The 21,601-nt window shown below is 39.0% G+C and overlaps 2 protein-coding genes across 3 annotated transcripts in view; one reads left to right on the top strand and one right to left on the bottom strand.

The window, feature by feature from the left end:
* Nucleotides 1–85: 85 nt before the first annotated feature.
* The window catches only part of dpep1 (dipeptidase 1), a 62,936-nt gene continuing 41,420 nt past the window's right edge, over nt 86–21,601 (bottom strand). The window contains exons 2-11 of one of the 2 annotated variants that reach the window (XM_050040332.1): nt 10,889–10,969; nt 10,510–10,636; nt 6,000–6,132; nt 5,755–5,905; nt 4,254–4,323; nt 3,360–3,536; nt 1,986–2,070; nt 1,802–1,877; nt 1,531–1,666; nt 86–412 (exon numbers count right to left, since the gene is read on the bottom strand). In XM_050040332.1, coding sequence (XP_049896289.1) covers nt 233–412; nt 1,531–1,666; nt 1,802–1,877; nt 1,986–2,070; nt 3,360–3,536; nt 4,254–4,323; nt 5,755–5,905; nt 6,000–6,132; nt 10,510–10,636; nt 10,889–10,969 — 1,216 coding nt within the window. In that variant the 3' untranslated portion in view covers nt 86–232. Of the gene's footprint in view, nt 413–1,530; nt 1,667–1,801; nt 1,878–1,985; nt 2,071–3,359; nt 3,537–4,253; nt 4,324–5,754; nt 5,906–5,999; nt 6,133–10,509; nt 10,637–10,888; nt 11,243–21,601 lie in introns of those variants that run through there. The other variant, XM_050040323.1, reaches the window with a different exon arrangement.
* sult5a1 (sulfotransferase family 5A, member 1) lies at nt 16,844–20,481 on the top strand. Its single transcript, XM_050040430.1, has 6 exons — nt 16,844–17,107; nt 17,346–17,557; nt 17,969–18,095; nt 18,203–18,300; nt 18,657–18,837; nt 20,070–20,481. The coding sequence occupies exons 1-6, from the start codon at nt 16,969–16,971 to the stop codon at nt 20,201–20,203; spliced, it is 891 nt and encodes a 296-aa protein (XP_049896387.1). The 5' UTR covers nt 16,844–16,968; the 3' UTR covers nt 20,204–20,481.

Raw genomic sequence — 21,601 nt, 5'->3', positions numbered from 1 at the left:
GTGCCGCTCTCTTTGTTATTATGGCAACTGTGATGCTGTTAGTCGCAGTTTTTTGGTTTTTAGTGAAGTTAACCTGTGAAAACCATTAAAATCAGACAAACTACAAGTGGTTAAAAACATTTAAACAGTAAACTGAAAGTATTTGGTGTTTCTGGTGCAGCAAGGGCAATTAAAACAGATTTTATTTGTATGCATAGACACATTCTTGACATCAGCTGCACTGATATGCAGCTTATAAAGCTATCAATGTGATAAAAGCCTGCAGAGCCAGTGTGAGCAGGAGGGCCAGTGTGCTGAGTGAATGGACAGCTCCGGCGTTAGAGTAACCGTAGCTCGTCCTGCACGGGTTCTTCACCTCATCATATGGAATAGGAACATCATCTGGACTCGCGCCCTGCAGAGAGTCACGGACCTGACACACAAAGATGAGACTGTCAGGCAGCAGACAGAGAGGCATTGTGACAGGTGTGTGTGGGTGTTCACTCAGGGGGTCCACCTGCTACCAAAGCACCAAGATATACATATTGCTTTATGTTGTTGTGACCACCATGCACAGAAGGTATAGGAGGAATATCATGGATTGTTTACTGAAGTTATTTTCAGAATAGGTTTGATATATCAGTGGTACTATGCATGTTCTAGGACAGCTTTATGGCCAAAAAATTTTTTTTTGTCCTTCTACATTCTGGTGACTCTGCACCAGGGTTGCAACAGTATGAGACTGTATGAGATTTTCATGGTCCGATTACCGTCTCAGAAAATAATCATGGTTTCAAGATAATACACTACTACGAATATTCTAATTCTTATTATTATTATTAGGTGGCACAGAAGAGCAGTGGTTAGCATTGCAGCAAGAAGGTTACTGGTTCCAAACCTGGTGGGGTGTTTGAACCCTATGGGAAGTTTGCATGCCCTCCATGTGTCAGCGTGGGTTTTCTCTGGCTACTCCAGCTTCCTCCCACAGTCCAAAGACATGCAGGTTAATTGGTGACTAAATTGTCCATAGGTGTGAATGTGAGTGTGAATGGTTGTCTGTCTCTATGTGTCAGCCCTGTGATAGTCTGGTGACCTTGTCCAGGGTGTACCCCGCGTCTCGCCCAATGTCAGCTGGGATAGGCTCCAGCCCCCCTGCGACCCCCAACAGGATAAGCGGTTACAGAAAATGAATGAATGAGTAATTAAATGTCCCACAATATTTGCTGCAGTGACATTACTGCTCTCACTGCATTACTCAGCAGACAACCGCTCGCTTCTCCACTTTGCCAAATCCACCGTGTAAATAGCAGTGCACCTGGTGCAGGCAAACCTGGCTGTTGAAAGGATGAGAGGTGACAATCTGATTAGCTGAATTCATGTTACACCCAAAACACACCTATGAGCCTTACTTTGCACCCTTTGCACAGTTGAACCCGCAAAGGTAGAGCTGAATACACCCCTAGATGCTATTGTGCCATGCACTTTAGACCCTGGGCTTAAGATTGTTTAAATAAGGTCCATGGTGTTTGTGTGTGTGTGTCTCAGTCTCACCTTCTCAGTGTTCCTTAGGACTCTGAGCAGGTTTTCTCCCAGAGCAGCTTTGACCTCCTCATCGGTCCATCCTCTCCTCAGCAGTTCAGCCACCACATTGGGCACCTTGGACACGTCCTCCAGACCCTCTGGTAACCTGAGAGGACAACACGAGGAGATTTACTCAGTTACCATCGACATCAACTCACTCACTGTTATATTTATTTATTGTTTTTTACTGTTTCAGCCCAGACTTTAAGTGTAAGTCAAGGTTTGAATGTTTTGAACTCACCTTGTAACCCCGTCATAATCTCCACCAAAACCAATGATGTCCGCCCCGGCCACTTTCTTTATATGGTCAAAGTGATCTGTGATGAGAGCAGAGAGAGAATAAAGACACTTTTTATTGTAATAGAAAGACTGATAAATGTTAATATTCAACCAGGTTTACAGCAGTTGTCATTACAGTAATTTACCAGCGACGTGTGAGAGTTTAGCGGTCTTGCTGCAGGTCACATAGTCGTTGTAGAAGTTCACCATAACAATTCCTCCTTTTTGTTTCTGGGGAGAAAGACAGGATGTTACATGACAGCGAGTCACGTACTGACCTAGAAGCGCTATAAGTCTCTATAGGTCCACAGGATGCAGTGAGACACTGTGTCATTTCTGCTTTGTTGGGCAGGAGACGCTCTATAGTGACTATAGTGCAGAACGGGAACAGGGGGAGACGTGACCGCGGCCAAGAGATGGATTTAAACTTACAGTCCAAGTACATGAAGGTATTGACCTGTGCTGTCTCATCTATTAGAGTGGGTGTCTCCTGGTTGTAACTGAATTGCTTTATTATCTGTTTGTTGTTTTACAGTGCTGCACAATAGCTCTTCATGTTTCCTGTTTTATTGCCTTGAACTAGGAAACTGCCATTATGTTTGCATCAGTTGAACTGGACACAAAGTGCCGTTTTACAACCACGTTCAGCCCTTTGGTGCCATAAAGAGCATTTATGTTATCTGAGATAACGAGCAGCAATGATAGGATGTGTTTCTGAAACGCTTAACAGCTTTACTTGGCTGGACATTTTACAGGTTGTCAATTGTCCTCTGATACTTTGTGCTTTTTCATCTTCAAACGTAGCTCAATAACATTTAGTCACAACACTTCACTTGAAGGATTACTTCACCCACAAAATTACGATGTGCATATCAATTATTCACAGTGTGACCTTGAATTGGTGAAGGAAACTTGCTTGCATGCCCTAATAGTGAATGAAGAATCCAAATACTGAGTTTAACAACAGCAAAACTACATCAAAACATCTGTTAACAAACCGTCACACAACTCGTGTCTTTACACTTCTCAGATTGTTTCATTTAAATAATTGTTTAAGGCCCAAAGAAGAACGTTTTTGCTTCCATTAGTCCTCTCACAACCCTTCAGATTTATCCTGTGACCCTTTGAGGGGGTCCGACCCTTAGTTTGAGAGCCACAGACTAAACTACCTGAGTATATTTTAAGTAGTTTCCACTGGCTTCACCTCAACAGCAGTAAAATGTTGCTTTCTCTTGAAAACATCAGCACAGACAGGTCATGTACTGTTTAATGGTACATCACTCACAGGAGGCATTTTCCTACATCAACAGCACTTTTTTGACCTTTGATACTTTACATTCAGCTGATGGTGCTAATGTACTCTGAAGTAAAATGTTGAATGCAGGACTTTTTCTTGTACTGGAGTATTTTTGGCACTTTTATTCATGTAAAGCATACACATTCTTCTTCCAGTTTACCTCTTTATGCACTCTTCAGCTGTGTAACTGCCCTGCTGCTTTTCCCCACACACACATACTCACCACTTTCCTGAGTACATCATCGGGAACGTTCCTCTTGTGTGGACAGACGCTGTAGGCGGAGGAGTGGCTGAAGATGACGGGAGCTTTAGACATGTCCAGCACCTGGTTCATCACTGCCACAGTCACATGAGCCAGGTCGATCAGCATCCCCAAACGGTTCATCTCCACGATCAGTTGCTGTTGTAGGAAGGAACAATGATTATTTCTGTGATCAATTTAAATGCTTTACAGTTTAAGAGTTATAAAAATCGCTAAAATCCTTGTTTCTTTTATTTACCCTCTTCATGAACTAACAGTAAGGTGTGTTTATGAGATGTGTTTTCCCTTTGTGTTTTGACATTCCTGTTGACCAGCACCAGAAAACAACATTAAATCTACTTTGATTCATTCATTTTTTATTTAGGTGTCATGCCTTTTTTGGCCCATCCCACATGGGTTTTGAAGAAACCATCACTCCTAAACCGTCTACCAGTCTTGCATGTATAAAAGAAGACGTAGAAAAGGAAAACAAAAGAAACATTCAATGTTGTAGGACAATAAAACATGAGAACTGAATACTTTTTGTAAAACTGATGAACACAGTATGAAACAGAAAACTAAACTTTGTCAGTTGTATTAACATATGGACAATTCTTACGTGACTTTCTTGTATTTATATTATATGAAATACACTGTTATATTGATTGCCGAGACACATTTGCACTAGGAAAAAAACCTAATTTCAAAGGTGAGTGTGCAATCATATTATTTTTATATATCTTGGACGCAATGTTCTCTCCTGTAATAAACTTAAATTGGAGGTAAATCAGCACTAAAGTGTAATTTTTAAGACACTAATCTGTAACTTATTACACTTATACAGCATCATTTGCTCATCTCCGATGGCACACTGACCTTGCCGAAAGGAGACAGGCCGTTGTGTTCAGACGGCTCAGATCCAGTGTCAACGCGCCAATTATCCGCCCTGACAATGAAAGAAAACAAACTGTTACTACAAAAGAGACAAACTGATGACTGAAGGAAATTAGATGTGATTAACCATGGATCATATTTCTAGCCTGAAAACTACATCCAAGTATACAATGAGTGTACAAGTTATTATTTATTCAAAGGCCACATACTGTACTTTTTGCAATGTGAGGGTATTAGTAGTTCATCACATAACACTAAGAACATATTCTGAAATACAGTTAGAGTTTGGGAGGTGTCAGCGAGACATCTTTTCATTTCCACCCACAGTTACCGTATTTCAGCCATCTGAGGTGATCAGGCAAAGTGTTTCAGAGCCAGAGAATCTGATACTGAGAGCACCACGGACCAGCAGGAATTCCCCGTACTCCCCACAACCTGAGCTGACCATGACGCCTGATGGTTATACGCCTCACAAATATAACTGAGCCTGAGAGCTCGGGCAATAATGAAGGAAGTAAAGCTTGTATTCTCTCTGATGACTGTATGTCTACTTACTGTATGTCATCTCCAGCAACCTTCTTATGATTGTTAGTGTGCTGTAGCTACTTTGTTGTTACTTTTACTCAAGTCAAATAAAGTAAAATACCACTAAGTTAGACATGTGTTCTGTGATTTCAAATGGTGCTATTCAATGACAGCTCTTCGATTTATGTATATGTTTATGCTGACACACGCACACGTTTGTCTGCTCAGAGCAGTGGTGGAATGAAAGTACATTTACTCAAGTGAAGTACTCTGACATACTTAACTTGAGCATTTATGTTTCATTGTTTCATTTACCACAACAGCAAAATGTTGTTTACAGCAGAAATTAGCAGATACATCTGAACTTCAGGTTTTACCAATGCTGTGGTTAATGAGTGGTTACGTTAAGGTACAAAAACTCCTTGGTTATGGTTAGCAAAGATCATGTTTTGGCTTAAAATTAGCACTTTGGGGGGCACAATCCCGCTGGAAAAGTAGTGGTACTGTCCTTGTTGATGGGCTGCTACAAACACTCATGTTTGGAGTCTAGAAAAGCCGCTGGAAACACAACGACTCGCTAAATCACAACTAGTTTGTTAGCATTTATCTGCAGTAGTCTTCAGCTTGGCATGCCATCTACCATCCCCTCCACCTCCTGATGACAAAGTCAGCTCATATGCTATGTCACTTTGAAATGTCGATATTATACGTATGAAATGTGCAAATGTAATGTATCTGTGACTTGCAGAAATGTACACTGCCAAAATGTTCTTCTGGAGAATAAACTTCCTCATTATACTAACGGAGTATTATTTGAGTAACATTTTAAATGCAGGATTGTAATGGAGTCATTTTACAGTGTGGTGTGGTATGTACTCAGGTACGTGCTGCTGTGACTGTTGTAAGGTCACATGTGTGAATTTCCCCGCTGTAAATCGGCTGTGCTGCTGGTTCTTACCAGGGCGTGTTGCAGGAGTGTGTGAGAGTGAGGTAACGGACCCCCAGATGGTACATTGTTCGCAGAGTGCCCAGACTGCTGTCAAGAGAGTGACCCCCCTCCACCCCGATCAGACTGGCTATCTTGTTCATCCTGAAGGCCTCTGTGATGTCTGTGCAGGGCAGACATGAGAGATGACGGGTGATTCAGAGGCCAGTGTGAACAGAGATGTAAAATGAAATTACTAGTTCAGCTTAAAGTCTCACCGTGGCTACTGGTGGCAAACATGAAGATCTCTGGGTATTTCTGACACATCCTGTGAACTACATCGATCTGCTCCAGAGTTTGCCTGACAGCGTCTTTGTACTGAGTATCACAGGGAACGTAGGCCGACCAGAACTGAAAGAAGAACCAAAAATAATGAAATGTGAAATGTGAATTATCAGGGCCGCTGTGAATACAGGGAAAGTTAGTGGAGCTGTGATGTTCCTTCTTAGAACCACATCCTTTTTGCATTGCAGTGATGATTGATTATATATGTTTTATTTATACAGCCTGAAGTGTGAGAAAAAGTCTACGATCAAATAGTCGAAAATAAATTATTTAACTAAACACTTTTCCTTGAACTCAATGGAAAATGTCATGAGGTCAAGGAAGGGTGTGAAGGAAAATTTATAAGGACTTAATAGCACGAGGCTCAGTAATTATGTGATGGCAGATGTGATTGACATGGGTCTGCCGTGGTGAAGCTACAATGTTCCTAAGATGGACGACTAAAAGCGCATCTTCACTGAATTGTTTTTGTGCCTCTGAATTTTTTTCATGATTTTGAACGACATACTATACTATGAATTTTTTTCATGATTTTGGACGACATACTATACTATGGCTTTTTTTCATGATTTTGGATGACATACTATACTATGACGTTTTTTCATGATTTTTGAAGACATACTTTATATTATGACGTTTTTTCAATATTTTGGGTGACATACTATACTATGACGTTTTTTCAGTATTTTGGACGACATACTATACTATGACTTTTTTTTCATGATTTTTAACAACATGCTATACTATGACATTTTTTGTTTTAATTTTTGGATGGCATATATACTATGACGTTTTTTCAGTATTTTGGACGACATACTATACTATGACATTTTTTTTAAATTTTTGGATTACATACTTTACTAAGACTTTTTTTCATGATTTTGGACGACATACTATACTATGACATTTTTTCATGATTTTGAACGACATACTATACTATGACACTTTTTTAAAAAAAATTGACGACATACTATGACGTTTTTTCATGATTTTGAACAACATACTATACTATGACATATTTTTCAAGATTTTTGGACGACATACTATGACATTTTTTCATGATGACTTTTTTTCATGATTTTGGACGACATACTATACTATAACATTTTTTCCTGATTTTGGACGACATACTATACTATGACGTTGTTTCAATATTTTGGATGACATACTATACTATGACATTTTTTTTCAAATTTTTGGACGACATACTATACTATGACTTTTTTTTTAATTTTTGGATGACATACTATACTATGACTATTTTCATTACTTTGGAAGACATACTATACTATGACTTTTTTTCAGGATTTTGGACGACATACTATACTATGACATTTTCTGCATGACTTTGGATGACATAAGATACTATGACTCTTTTTCATGATTTCTGACGACATACTATATTCTGACTTTTTTTCAGGTTTTTGGATGACATACTATGCTATGACATTTTTTCATGATTTTGTACGACATACTATTCTATGACGTTGTTTCAATATTTTGGATGACATACTATACTATGACTTTTTTTTAAATTTTTGGACGACATACTATACTATGACATTTTTTCATGATTTTGAACAATATACTATACTATGACTTTTTTTCAGGATTTTGGACGACAATTTTTCAATATTTTGGACAACATACTATACTATGGCTATTTTTTTAAGGATTTTGGATGACATACTATACTATGACTTTTTTTCAAGATTTTGGACGACATACATACTATACTATGACTTTTTTTCAAGATTTTGGACGACATACTATACTATGACTTTTTTTCATGATGTTGGACGACATACTATACTCTGACTTTTTTTCATGATTTTGGACGACAATTTTTCAATATTTTGGACAACATACTATACTATNATTTTGGATGACATACTATACTATGACATTTTTTTTCAAATTTTTGGACGACATACTATACTATGACTTTTTTTTAATTTTTGGATGACATACTATACTATGACATTTTTTCATGATTTTGGACGACATACTATACTATGGCTATTTTTTCAGGATTTTGAACAATATACTATACTATGACTTTTTTTCAGGATTTTGGATGACATACTATACTATGACTTTTTTTTCAATATTTTGGATGACATACTATACTATGACTATTTTTCATGATTTCTGACGACATACTATACTATGGCTTTTTTTCAAGATTTTGGATGACATACTGTACTATGACTTTTTTTCATGATTTTGGATGACATACTATACTATGACGTTTTTTCAGGATTTTGGACGACAATTTTTCAATATTTTGGACAACATACTATACTATGGCTATTTTTTCTTGATTTTGGATGACATACTATACTATGACCTTTTTTCAATATTTTGGATGACATACTATACTATGACTATTTTTCATGATTTCCGACGACATACTATACTATGACTTTTTTTCAAGATTTTGGATGACATACAATACTATGAATTTTTTTCATGATTTTGGACGACATACTATACTATGGCTTTTTTTCATGACTTTGGATGACATACTATACTATGACTTTTTTTCAAGATTTTGGACGACATACTATACTATAACATTTTTTTCATGATTTTGGACGACATACTATGCTATGACATTTTTTCAATATTTTGGATGACACACTATACTATGGCTATTTTTCAATATTTTGGACGAAATACTATACTATGACTATTTTTCAATATTTTGGATGACATACTATACTCTGACTTTTTTTCATGATTTTGGACGACATACTTTACTGTGACTTTTTTTCATGATTTTGGACGACAATTTTTCAATATTTTGGACAACATACTATACTATGACATTTTTTCATGATTTTGGACGACATACTATACCATGACATTTTTTCATGATTTTGGACGACATACTTTACTATGACTTTTTTCATGATTTTGGACGACATACTTTACTATGACTTTTTTCATGATTTTGGACGACATACTATACTATGACTTTGTGAGGTGTCTTGGTTTTGACTCATGTTTCTGTTCCTTTTGTAACAAGGTAGGGAAAACGTGAATTAGATTTATTGATACAATACAAAAAAGGAAACAAAAGTCCTCCCAAAATTACATCTCGCTTGGTCCTTGACTTGATGTCCTATGTCTACACATTCTCACGTATGACCTGTTATAATACTTCAACACTGCACAGTCAAATCGAATCGTGGCTATGCTTGGCTCATGTGTCGTGGTTGCAAAGCTTCCTCAGTCCTGCCTGATGCCTCCTACTATGGCTCTTATTATTGTCATACTTCTACTACTATTATACACATATGATTATCACTGTCACATACACATACTATCATGTATTAATATACTAATAACATACTATTATTATTACAATATTATTGCTAAAATAATATTACTGTAGCTACTGTCATACTATTGGCCATGCATCTCTCTGTCTCTGTGTCTCTTTATGTATCATTTTGTCATATGGATCACTGTACATTTATTATTTTGATCTGTTCTGTGCACGCAACATCTATTACATGTCTGCCCGTCCTGGAAGAGGGATCCCTCCTCAGTTGCTCTTCCTGAGGTCTCTACCATTTCTTTCCCTGGTAAAGGTTGTTTTTTAGAGAGTTTTCCTTATCCGCTGTGAGGGTCAAAGGACAGAGGGATGTCGTATGCTGTAAAGCCCTCTGAGGCAAATTGTGATTAGTGATATTGGGCTTTACAAATAAAACAGAATTGAAAATTGAACTGAATTGAAGCCCCTATGTCTTAGAAAATGTTTCGTCTTTGCAGCAACATCCATATTTAAAGCAGTGTCAACCACTGCAGCTACATATGAGTCTGGACAGACATGCATGTAAATAGTAACTGCAACTTGGCTGATTTGCAGAGGCGTATGACCTCATTGCGGTAATTCTAGTTTTTACTGTGCTGTCTTTTAAAACCTGATAATTTCAAGACTTGTCTGTTTTATTTTGCTGCCTTTGTAAAAATGTAATGTAGATTTCAAAGTGCTCTACAATAATGTTGGATTTGGCTTTACGTGTTTAGAGAAGCCGGGTGCGAAAATAAAACCTTATGGCACACCTTCGTCACCCCCTTTTTTTGGTACTTGTTTGGGAGCTGCTCAGTACAACTACACAGCTCTGTGACTTTTAAAGTAATCAATGTCATGCTATAGTGTTTCATCAACAGTGAAATAAGGATGCTGTTGCTTGCCAGGCACAAGTGCTTAAGAAGTGGTTAGAAATATCAATACATCAGACAGTTTGAGAGACAAGCCTCTCAGTAATATCAGTGGATTTATTAATTTCAATATTATCTTGAGAGCATTTGTGAAGTGTGAAGCCGTTATGAAGACAGGACTTGGGGCCAGGCAGATAAAGAATCACTTGACCTTGACAAGACAGTTTCCTTTCATTTCACAGTTGCCAGGACATTATGTTCTGTACATACTTGTGCTCCCAGCCGTCCCCGTTGGATCTTGTCGATGTTGGTATGTGTTGTTGTCAGGTTGTAAAGATCCACTTTGTTGAGTTCGTTGTTGAATTGCTTTCGAAGCTGCCAAGGCAGGTCATTATGTCTGGAGGATCAGAAAGAAAAAGGTTACACCTTTGTAGAGACTTTTCTGAAAACTTTCATTATAAACTGTGATTTGACAGCTGGAAGGAAAACTGCGCACAGCAGAGCTGGAAATTGCTTCCAGAAGGGGGCTTTTACAACATAACATAAAATCTTTCATGTCATTGCCTCTCATATGGCAAAAACCACATAACATCATTAGAGCCATCATGCAGAGCACAGATTGTGTTATGCAAAAGACATTTTCACATACCCGTCAATGAGTGGGGTCTCGGACATCAGCTGCAGAGCTCTGGTCATGAACGGGTCCTCAGTCGGGGTAACGGCACCAGAACTGGAACACAGCGCCAAATATACAGCAGAGATAACCTTGAACAGCATTTCTTAAACTTTGACACACTGTTAAGCGCACTATTCCTCCTTTTCTTTGTGTCACTAAACTTTCTTTCACCGTCTTTACCTCTGCGTAATCCTAATTTTACTAACTGCTGCTGGAGCAGATTTTTTGCTGGGTTACCAATCTTTTAGTTTTGTGTTTGCATCCATGCAGATTCTCTCAGACTCTCACTCGCTCATCGCTCCTCCTCTGTCCTGAGTCTGCTGTTCATTACAGCGTCAGCAGTCAAGAAAGCAGCACAGTAGCTCAGTCACTTTTACAATCTGATTGGCTGTTAACCAGCGTTGGTTAATGTATAACGTACCGTTTGACTGCTTTTCTAACATATGCTTTGGACGGGAATATCTCTCAGTTTTACATGTGTGATTCCAGGACTGCTGAGCAGAACAAGATCAGCAGTCTGGGGCACATTAACCATCTTCACTGTGAGGAAGAGCTATTGTGAATTTCATATAAACTCAATAAAACTGGAACTGAAAGTCCTCATATGAGCTGAAACTTTATTAATGATCTTTAAAGTTATAACAGTTTGAATGATATGATGAAGAGCTCCTGTGCAGTAATGTCATTAATATATGTTCCTTTTTTCCTTATTGTCAACAAAAAACAATTGATTCCACTAGAAAGTATTGACTGAGTAGTCAAAGAATGTATTCCTTTGTTTCCAAAAAACTATTAAAAACACATAAATGAGCCACAGCGTTGCAGTTACAATGTGCTGCAGCTGATACTAGTACCAAAAATCACCCGGTGGTGCACTAAACAGTGTTTTTTAAGTATTTTGTAAAGGTTAAAACTGACTCTGTTATGACAAAGTGCACCAGTGTTTCTGACTCAATCCAGACGACATCTCCACACCCCAATCCAGAGTCACTGTTGGGTTCATCAGATAATATTTGAGTGTAATAAAATGAGACGAATGATTTTCTTTATGCTTGTAAATGCACTAAAAGCTTGTATTGACTAACATACAGAACAACAGACGAGATGCCCTCCTGGAAGCATCAGTTTATTGTTCCTATCAGCTCCACCTTCTTATCTTCAAGGCTGCTTTTCCAATTACTCAATAAAGATGGTGACAGTCTCCAGTAAACGACGCCCACGTCACTGGGTCAAAGAGTGAAGTAAGAATTATTCGGTAATGTTATTTTGTAATGCAGTGTTTCATGTACAGTTTTTTTATTTCATACATTCACCACATTTTAGTGATTATGGTTGATTATTATTGAGTTGTATAGTACAAGATAAGTGCTGTATATCATTTGTTATCCTGTAACTGATGAAAAAGTGGGTTCCATTTGTATGAAATGTTTCTTACAATAAAGATCAACAAGTACTTTCCTTCAAAGTCAGCGTGTCTTCACTTTGGAAAAAAATGAAACGTGTATTTTATATATTTATTTATTTATTTTATTTTCTTGGTTCATTTGGGCAGTACCAACAATAACAATTATTTTTCTTTTAACTGACCTAAGTCCACTAACTAGAAAGTACACTAAGTGGAGTGGAGCTCTCAAAAACCATGAGCAATTTTCTGATGAGGATAAAGCCTCTGTGGGCAATGGCCAATGTGTGTGTGTGTGTGTGTGTGTGTGTTTGCCTGTTATACACACACACACACACACACATTTTTGGCTTTGACAAAGGCCAAAATGTAGCCTGCAACAGACTGGTGCTGTGTCTCAGTTCTCCTTCTTTTGTATATAGTGCGTTCACAGTGACAAGTATGACACAATGCAGTGCACTATGAGTTCCTGAATGACATACTCATGACGGTCAAAAAATTGAGCATGGATCGCTGGACACCCTCAGTGGTCTATGTAGAAAAAGGGGATTGACCACAAAGTTTGGGAAAATGGTGGGCAAAGAAGCTGTAGCGACTGCGGTTGCTACAGTGAACAAGCAAACAAGCCAGCAGACATTTTAGAGGGCAATTGTGGTCAAATCTTGACAGCAATTCTCCACTCGGTTGCAAATTGCCATTAAAAAGAAAAAGAAGAAGCAGTGAAATGTGACTGTCATTTCCTGTAAGTGCACAACTGCCGTGTTCGATTTCAGACAACACTGTCCTGTCAAAAGTCACACACTACACAAGTAGTGTACACATAGTGTACACAGTGTACTATGTGGAAGTGAAGTTTTCAGCCAGGCTGATTGCCTAAAATGACTTTTGCTCAGGCTGTTCTCATCCAGTGGTCCTACATATGCCTATGAAAAGTAATGCACCAGAATTTGTGTGTAACCCACATAATCATTTTATCTTACTATATGATAACGAAAACTCTGTCTGTGTGTCTGTTCCATGTTTTTCTCCTCACTGACTTGGTCAATCCATGTGAAATTTGGCACAGTGGTAGAGGGTCATGGGAGGATGCGAATGAAGCAATATTACATCAATTGGCCAAAGGGGGGCGCTATAGCAACCAACTGAAATAGCAAACTTTGAATGGGCATATCTCATGCCCCGTATGTCGTAGAGACATGAAACTTTTTACAGAGATGCCTCTCCTCATGAGGAACAAATTTGCCCCAAGAACCCATAACTTCCAGTTATATAGATTTTCCACCATTTTGAATTTTTTGAAAAACACTTAAAATCGATCTCTTCCTAGGAAGTTTGACCGATCTGCATGAAACTGGGTGAACATAATCTAGGGACCAATATCTAAAGTTCCCTCTTGGCAAAAGTTGGAAAACTTACTAAAACTGAGCTTCTATAAGGCAATGAATGTTGCGGAGGGCGTGGCTCATCACATAAAGGTGTATAACATCTCAAGGGTTTCACCGATCACCACGCAGCTTTGTAGGCGTATGACCACACATAATCTGAGGGGACCCCTCCATTATTGACCCCATCAAACAAAATGGGGGCGTTAGAGAGCTAATTTCTTATCTAGGCCTAACTGCCATATCGATTTTTACTAAACTTGGTAGATATGTAGAAAAGGACGCCTCAAGGTGACTGGAGAAATTTAACTCTAATTGGCAACTGGGTGGCGCTGTAACAACAGAAAAATGGCTAAAATGCGACAGATCGTGTGGCTCAAATTCACAAAAACTCTGTCTGAATACATTGCTCTTCTTAATGGGTTCAGTTGACTATTTAATCTGCAATTTCCTATGACCTGTATCCCAAATACACACCATGTGAAACTGTACGTTGGCAACTGTGCACTCAATGGGTATGGACTAGTAATATTTTAAGATGAAGCACCTTGCTTTTCTATATACAGTACTTTGAAAAAAAAAAAGTTCCATATATCATCTTTTAACAACACATTGTACTAATCACTCTGAGTGGCTGTGTGTATTTTATTGTAGTCTATTTTGTGACCTTTTTTAACCAATGTAAAGTGTCTTTGAGTAGGAGGTAGGACGAGTAGGACCCAATATGTATAAAAAACTAAACATTGTCAATGATTAAGTCCCAGTGTCCTCAAACAAGACAATAGTAAGGTCCCAATGTCTTCATACGAGTACTTTCTTATCAGCAGTGTCTTATCTTGTTACTGCTGCTAAAATTGGTCAAATTTTTTGCTCTATCAAGCTACAAATATAATTAATCATAAATAAACAAGTTTCATTCATAAAACGTGATCAGGGTTTGTTCACTTTTGTGTCGGGATCGGTTGCAGCCTGACTTGGCAGAGATTGCTGCCATCTTGTTTTTACATGGATTAGTGTATTGTGCTCTCACTAATACTAGATGGCACAAAATTTGTCCATGAACGAGGACAACAGGTCTAAGTTAAGTAGAATGAAATATAAGGTCAAGTGAACCCAAAATGTGATGTCCACATATAAGGTCTCAGGAGGCTAGACATATTTTTTTGTGTTTTAGTACCAGTAATGACTCTTTCTTTTGTTGTCTTTTTCAACAAGCAGTATGCTGCCTCTCAAGGTCGACCTTATGGGGGCTCCACAGACCCTCTGCTTATTCCAGGCTGAATTTTGGGAAAGTGTATCTTAAATGGTGCACATGACAACATGACGTATTTGCTTTAAAATCTCAACATCAGTGGAGAGCTGGAACAAGCTGATACAAAATAATTATGAGAAATGAAATTAAAAGATAAAATCAGGGTGTTGTGTATTAATTGGCTCCCTTTGAACCAAAAATTTGACTGAGTTGATCAATATTCAGTAAAAATTGCTCCCAGTAAAATCAAAGAAAGTCCAGAGCACTCTGAGAAAAAAAAAGGAAGCTGATCCGAAATCCAACGCAAGAAGGTTTATTCCATGTTCAGAGATGACATCCAAATAAACCCATTTGAGTTGGTAGTCTGTACCAAGAACTGAACCCAAAATCCGGACGTTTATACCCAGTCTCACTTTCTTAAGATTTTAACCAATCATATGTGTGGAACTACAATTGTTTTTTCAATTCACATAGGTCACAACATCACTTTTTACCTAACCTGACCCCCGGAAGCCCCCTCGGACCAGTTAAAACCAGTTGAGTAGGTTGTTTACATCTCTAACCCAAATGTCCCGACCTCAGCAGGTGACTTTCACTCTGATCTCACCCGCCACTCTTTCATGTACCCCAGTCATCTAAGTCAGAGTGAGTGTGTATGTGTGTATGTGAGTGCAGGTGTTTGATATATAAGTAAGTGAATATCTCAAGCAGCAGAAACCCGAGAGTGCAGAAGAGGAGGATGAACCATCATGGGAGGACAAGCCCCAGCATGGCATGTACCACTGACAGTTTGAAGCAGTGGCCAACATCAAGAAATCCTACCAGCACGGAAGCTCAAATCATGGCAGCCCAGGAACAGGCACTTAGAACAAGATCAGACAGGACCCCAGGTGCAGGCTGTGCAAAGATGTTCCTGAGACAGTTCAGTACATAATATCAGGGTGTAAGATGCAGGCAGGAAGAGCATACATGGGAAGCCATAACTAAGTGGCTGGCATAGTGTACAGGAACATCTGCACTGAGTATGGGCTGAGAGTCCCAAGGTCAGAATGGAAGACAAAGAAAGACTGAGCTAAGAACCTGACAAACTGGTGAGGGCTAACCAACCAGACATCGTGTTAATCGACAAATGACAGAAGAAAGCAGCGGTGACAGATGTAGCAACCCCGAGCGACAACAATATCAGGAAGAAGGAACACGAGAAGCTCGAAAAATACCAAGGGATGAAAGAGGAGCTTGAAAAGATGTGGGGAGTAAAGGCAACAGTTGTGCCAGTGGTAGTCGGAGCACTCTGGGCTCTGACCCCCAAACTGGGAGAGTGGCTCCAGCAGATTCCAGGTACATCATCTAAGGTCTCTGTCCAGAACAGCTAAGATACTGCGCAGAACCTTCGAACTCCCAAGCCTCTGGTAGAGGACCTGAGCTTAAGGATGACACACCATATATATATACAGTATATACATATATATATAAGGACAAGGGTTCATGCAGTTATAAAATGACCACTAAGAGACAAAAAAGAAACAAAATAGAAACAAAAATAATTACAAAAACGGGCCAAATCACTAAAAATGGAGAGAAAACAACTACAAGGAGACACAAAATGACTGTTAAGACACACAAGAAGCAAGAAAAAAAAAAGCGTCACAGAGACAAAAAACAAACAAAAGGAAACAATACCACAAAGTCTGTGTGTCTTGCTCCTACGTAGGAGAGGTGTTGGCACATATCTGTAGACAGAGGCACAATTGCCTCATAATCTGCCCATGTCTGGAGCTCTATGTCATCTTTTGCAAACACCCGCTGTATGACACCCATTTGGGGAATGCCATTTGCATTTCCTCTTTTTAGCATACATATAGCCTCTGTGGCCATCAGCCTCTCTCACAGAGCGGATGTACAAAGACAGACTACAAGACAGACAGACTGAGCGAGAGGAAGGTAAACACAAGAGGAAAACTAGTCAAGAGGCAGCTAATCAAGACCAGCAAATAACATCCTTATATCAGAGTTGGATATGGCCAGGTTGGAAGTCATAGAGAAGTTTCATGGTATTTCGTTTCCCGGACACCTGCACACCCAGGATTCCTTACAGCACGCTCTCAAATTTCCGTTTGAGGACACGGATATCGTCATTGTCTCCTACCCAAAGTCAGGTAAGAAGAGACAACGATCTGATCCGGATACATGGTACCTGCTGTGTCTTTGCGCGTGACGCAACTTAACATGCAGGCATGTTGAGTAACTCATTGTACACAAAATGTCGAAATCCATTAACATATGTAACCATTACTGGTATGAGCCTACTGCTTAGCTTTTAGTGTCTTTTTGCTTATTATGTGTTTATGAATGGATTTAATGAAAGTCAGATGCTCCTCTCTGTCCTCTCAACAGGCACCACATGGATGCAGGAAATAGTGACTCTCATATCCAACAGAGGGAACCCACACTTGTCCCAAACTGTCCCAAACTGGGCTCGGGCTCCCTGGCTGGAGCATTATTATTTCACTAAAGTGATGGAAGCTTCACCCACCAGACCTGGAATCATCACTACACACATGCCTCATCACCTGCTGGGCCCCGCCCTCCAGGGCTCCAAAGCCAAGGTCAAATTTACATGTTATATGCAAACATTTGGACAATAGTTATTCTAAGCATAGAGACAGACGATCATTCAACCAGGCCAATATACTGGCTGATATCAGTTATTGCAGATGTGTCGTAACAGTGTATACAATATGTTGTCAAAAAGGTTTTAAGAAATTGTAGAACAGAAATGCTAAAGGTTTGAGATAAATCAATAACGGTATCACCAACAAGCAGTACTGGGAAATGTCCTGCTCAGTATGTATGTATCCAGGGGATTCGTATCAAGGTTGATTGTTCATGCCCACTTTTAGCCAGTATACCATTACCATTTTAAACTCTCAGATATCAATATTTGTACTGCTGTATCTGGTATCTTGGCTGAGTTAAGTACAAACAGTGTGACGATGTTGCTGTGTGACATCTCACAGATTATCTACGTGAGCAGAAACCCTAAAGACGTGGTGGTTTCCTTTTACCACTTCCACAAAATGGCCAACTTCCTCCCTGAGCCTGGCTCATTTCCAGAGTTTTTAAATCATTTCCTGGAGGGCACACGTAAGTTGATATTGACAAAAAGATATATTTATGTTATTTTTTGTAAGGATGTGGTGATTTTACTCCCTAGCAACAATATGTTTATGTGGTACTTCTCTTTGTTTCAGTGTCCTATGGCTGCTGGTTTGACCACATTAAAGGCTGGACCAGTCAGACAGCAGCTATGAACAATATGCTTCACATCACCTACGAAGAAATGTCATTGGTAAAAGAGGATTAACATATCACTCTCATCACGCTAAATGTCCATTAGCTCATGTTTTTAAATGGACAACTATGTGTACAATTTCTTTTAAGATACGTACTGACCTTGTTCCCTGGTGTCAGGGAAATTCACTATGTCAGAATGATGTTTAAACTGAAGTCACTTCCTCAAACATGCCTTCCGAACGTGACCTTAGATCTTACATCAGAGGTTATAATAATCCCCTATTTTAAGGAAGCCATGGCACACTGCTTACAACAGTCAGTAACCTTTTGCAATACTAACTTTATTTTCTAATCAGTTTCTTTTTTGATAATCTATTTTTAATAATATCATCATCTCCTTCCTGCTGTCAGGACCTACATGGCGCCATAAAGAGGGTGAGCGCTTATCTACAGAGTTCCCTGCTGGAGGACGAGGTCAACAGCTGTGTGAAACACTGCAGCTTCAGCAGCATGAAAGACAACAAGATGGTCAACTACACCCTGGTGACTGAGGACATAATGAACCACAGCAAGGGCTCCTTCATGAGAAAAGGTGGGGCTCTGCTCTGTCATATGCTGATGAATCAAGTGTAGTTGACTGATTGTTTTAGTAATATGTGACCCAAATGTAAAAAAAAAAAAAAAAAAAGAAATCACTAATGGTTCTTTTACTGCAGTAGTTCCCAACCTGAGAGTCGGCACATAACAAGAGGTCTCAAGATGAATTTGAAGGGTCATAAAATGATTAAGGAGATTAAATAATATATTATGTTACATAGATTTTAGTTTTTCTTGTAAATACTGTATTATTTAATCTCTTTGGGCCTCTAAGAATCCTTCAGTTGAGTCAACAAGAGTTAGATAAAAGAGTAGTTGGAAGTCAGCATATTTCTGTGAATGTACAACAATTTATTTGAGGTTTCTAAAAGGAACAGGGTGTAGGATTTAGTGACATCTAGCAGTGAGGATTGCAAATTGCAACCAGCTAAAACTTCCCCCATGTGCCTAGTATGAACTCCCAGTAAAGATTCCTTTAGTGTTCATTGTTCAAGATGTTTTTACCGAATTATCCACAGAGGTCTCTTCCCCTCCAGAACAAACAGACTAGCTGATTTAAACTGGTAAAAACACTGAATAAAGCGGTTTCAAATCGGTGACCCGGCACATGCTAATGTGTGCTCACCTTTTTTCCTCGGTTAACTTAAGATCCAGACGTTCAGGAGGTTTGTAATGGCAGCCGAACTTTCCACTGAGGTCTCTTCCTCCTCAAAACAAATGGACCCGGTGATTTAAACCGGTAAAAATACTGAATAAAACAGTTTCACATTAAAAAATAATGTTTTTCTGTTGCTGTTCAGCTGGTCATGAAGGGGCTGCTAACGACAGCAGCTGATGCGAAAAACGCAAATGGCCCTATCTACAGCCAGTGTTTTGTTTGTCCACTCTGGGCTACTGTAGAAACATAGCAGGGCAACATGTGTACTCCATGGGTGAAGACTTGCTCCCTAAGTAGAAATTAAAAGCTAATTCTAAGGTAACAAAAACACAGTTCTTATTTTCAGGTGATTAAACACTAAAGGAAACCACTACTTACTATATTATTTGCCATTTCTGCCAGTATATCCCCCTAAATCCTACACACTGGACCTTTAACATCCGTAACATCTGTAAAGAAAGGAGTCAACAGGCCTATGTTTAAAACTATGATCAGCTGTGAGGAACATAAATGCACACTTTAATTAAATATCTATATAAATCTCACCCTGTTCCCTTCCTACACTTCAGGTAAGATTGGAGACTGGAAGAACATGTTCACAGAGGAGATGAATCAACATTTCTCAAGAGTCTTCAAGTCCAAGATGGAGGACTGCACTTTAAAGTTTGAGTGGGGGGAGCAACATGAAGAGGACGCTAATTAACAAATCCCACTGAAGAACACAGAACTGTGAAACAAAGCTAATTAAAGTTTGAAATGATGTAGCAGATGGATCACGGTGGATGTGTATCTCTAAGTTTCAGCTTAAATAGTTCAAGGGACATTTTCTGAAATGCAATGTTGAGTACCCTTCATTGCCTCTCATGTATATTGCAGTGTGTCTGTGCATTATGTAACACTTGTAATGATGTATGCAATCTCTTATTATTATTATTTCCTGTGTATATATCTCTCTGATAAACTGAATCCTCTTATAGTTGACTATGGTCCAACTTATTTGTTTTTCACGCAGAACAAGTGGCACTTAAGGTTGCTAATGTGCAGTACAAGCAACGAAATTGACAGTTATGTAAGTGGCACGACAATGAGCAGAGGGGGAAGGACAGGTCAAAGGTTTTAATACAAAGCTCCTTGTCCAGAGGGCTGAGCCGTCCTTGTGCATCCTGTCACTTCACAGACCCGAAGAAAAGTATTGTTCCCCCTCCAGTTTCCATGTACCGCAGAGCTTTGATCAAATCCTGTCGTGTGTATGTACGAGAGCAAACATATGGCACAGAGTGTACAGAACACACTGTGCTCTGTGGCTGAAAGGACCGCTTATATCTGATGAAAGGCATCAGTCTGGTAAAGGTTGTTATGAGCATTATTACACAGAGGTAGAGTTTAAATGGTTGTAGATATTTTTGCTATTCAGAGGTCAATGAAATCACTTGTATGTGGGTTTGCTGGGTGTAAAAATAGTGACACTGAGATCCATTTTACATCATGACTGTCTGTCATTACGATAACATTTTTGTATTTAGTCTGGCATGTGCAGTTGAATCCCCCAGGATCCTACTGTGAGATTGTTTTTGCTTTGTGGTTTGAATTAAATCTGAACTTAAAATTACTTTGGAAGATTAAAGCAAATCAGTGTTTTTTTTCCACTTCTAACCTCAATAGATGTACACTTAAATTAATAGTTTGTCATTTTGGGAAACACACTAATTCGCTGAGAGCACCTGCTTATACATTAAATATGAAGCTACCATCAGGACACAGTTAGCTTAGCATAGCATGAGGACTGTAAACAGGAGGATACAGCTAGCCTTGCTCTGGCTGTTAGCTTGTTTGCAATCACCTGACTATTGTAGTGCACAAAATTCAGATGGAGGGCAGGAAGTGATAAATTCATACTGCATTAACAGGATGTAGAGAAACGTGACTACATAAAAGGGTTGGATGAACCTGAAGGCAGCAGGTATCGTCAGAAAATTTAAACTTACTAGTCCATACCCATTGGTAGTTTCTACCTACGCCAGTCCTCAATGCCTATGTGCAGTTTCACATAGATTGACCACGTCAGTGAGTAGAAAAACGTGGGACAGACAGAATGACTGAC

The sequence above is a fragment of the Epinephelus moara genome, chromosome 1 (assembly GCF_006386435.1).
Source record: "Epinephelus moara isolate mb chromosome 1, YSFRI_EMoa_1.0, whole genome shotgun sequence".
Lineage (NCBI taxonomy): Eukaryota > Metazoa > Chordata > Actinopteri > Perciformes > Serranidae > Epinephelus > Epinephelus moara.
The sequence above is the reverse complement of the archived record's forward strand: the minus strand, read 5'-3'. Positions and strand labels throughout refer to the sequence as shown.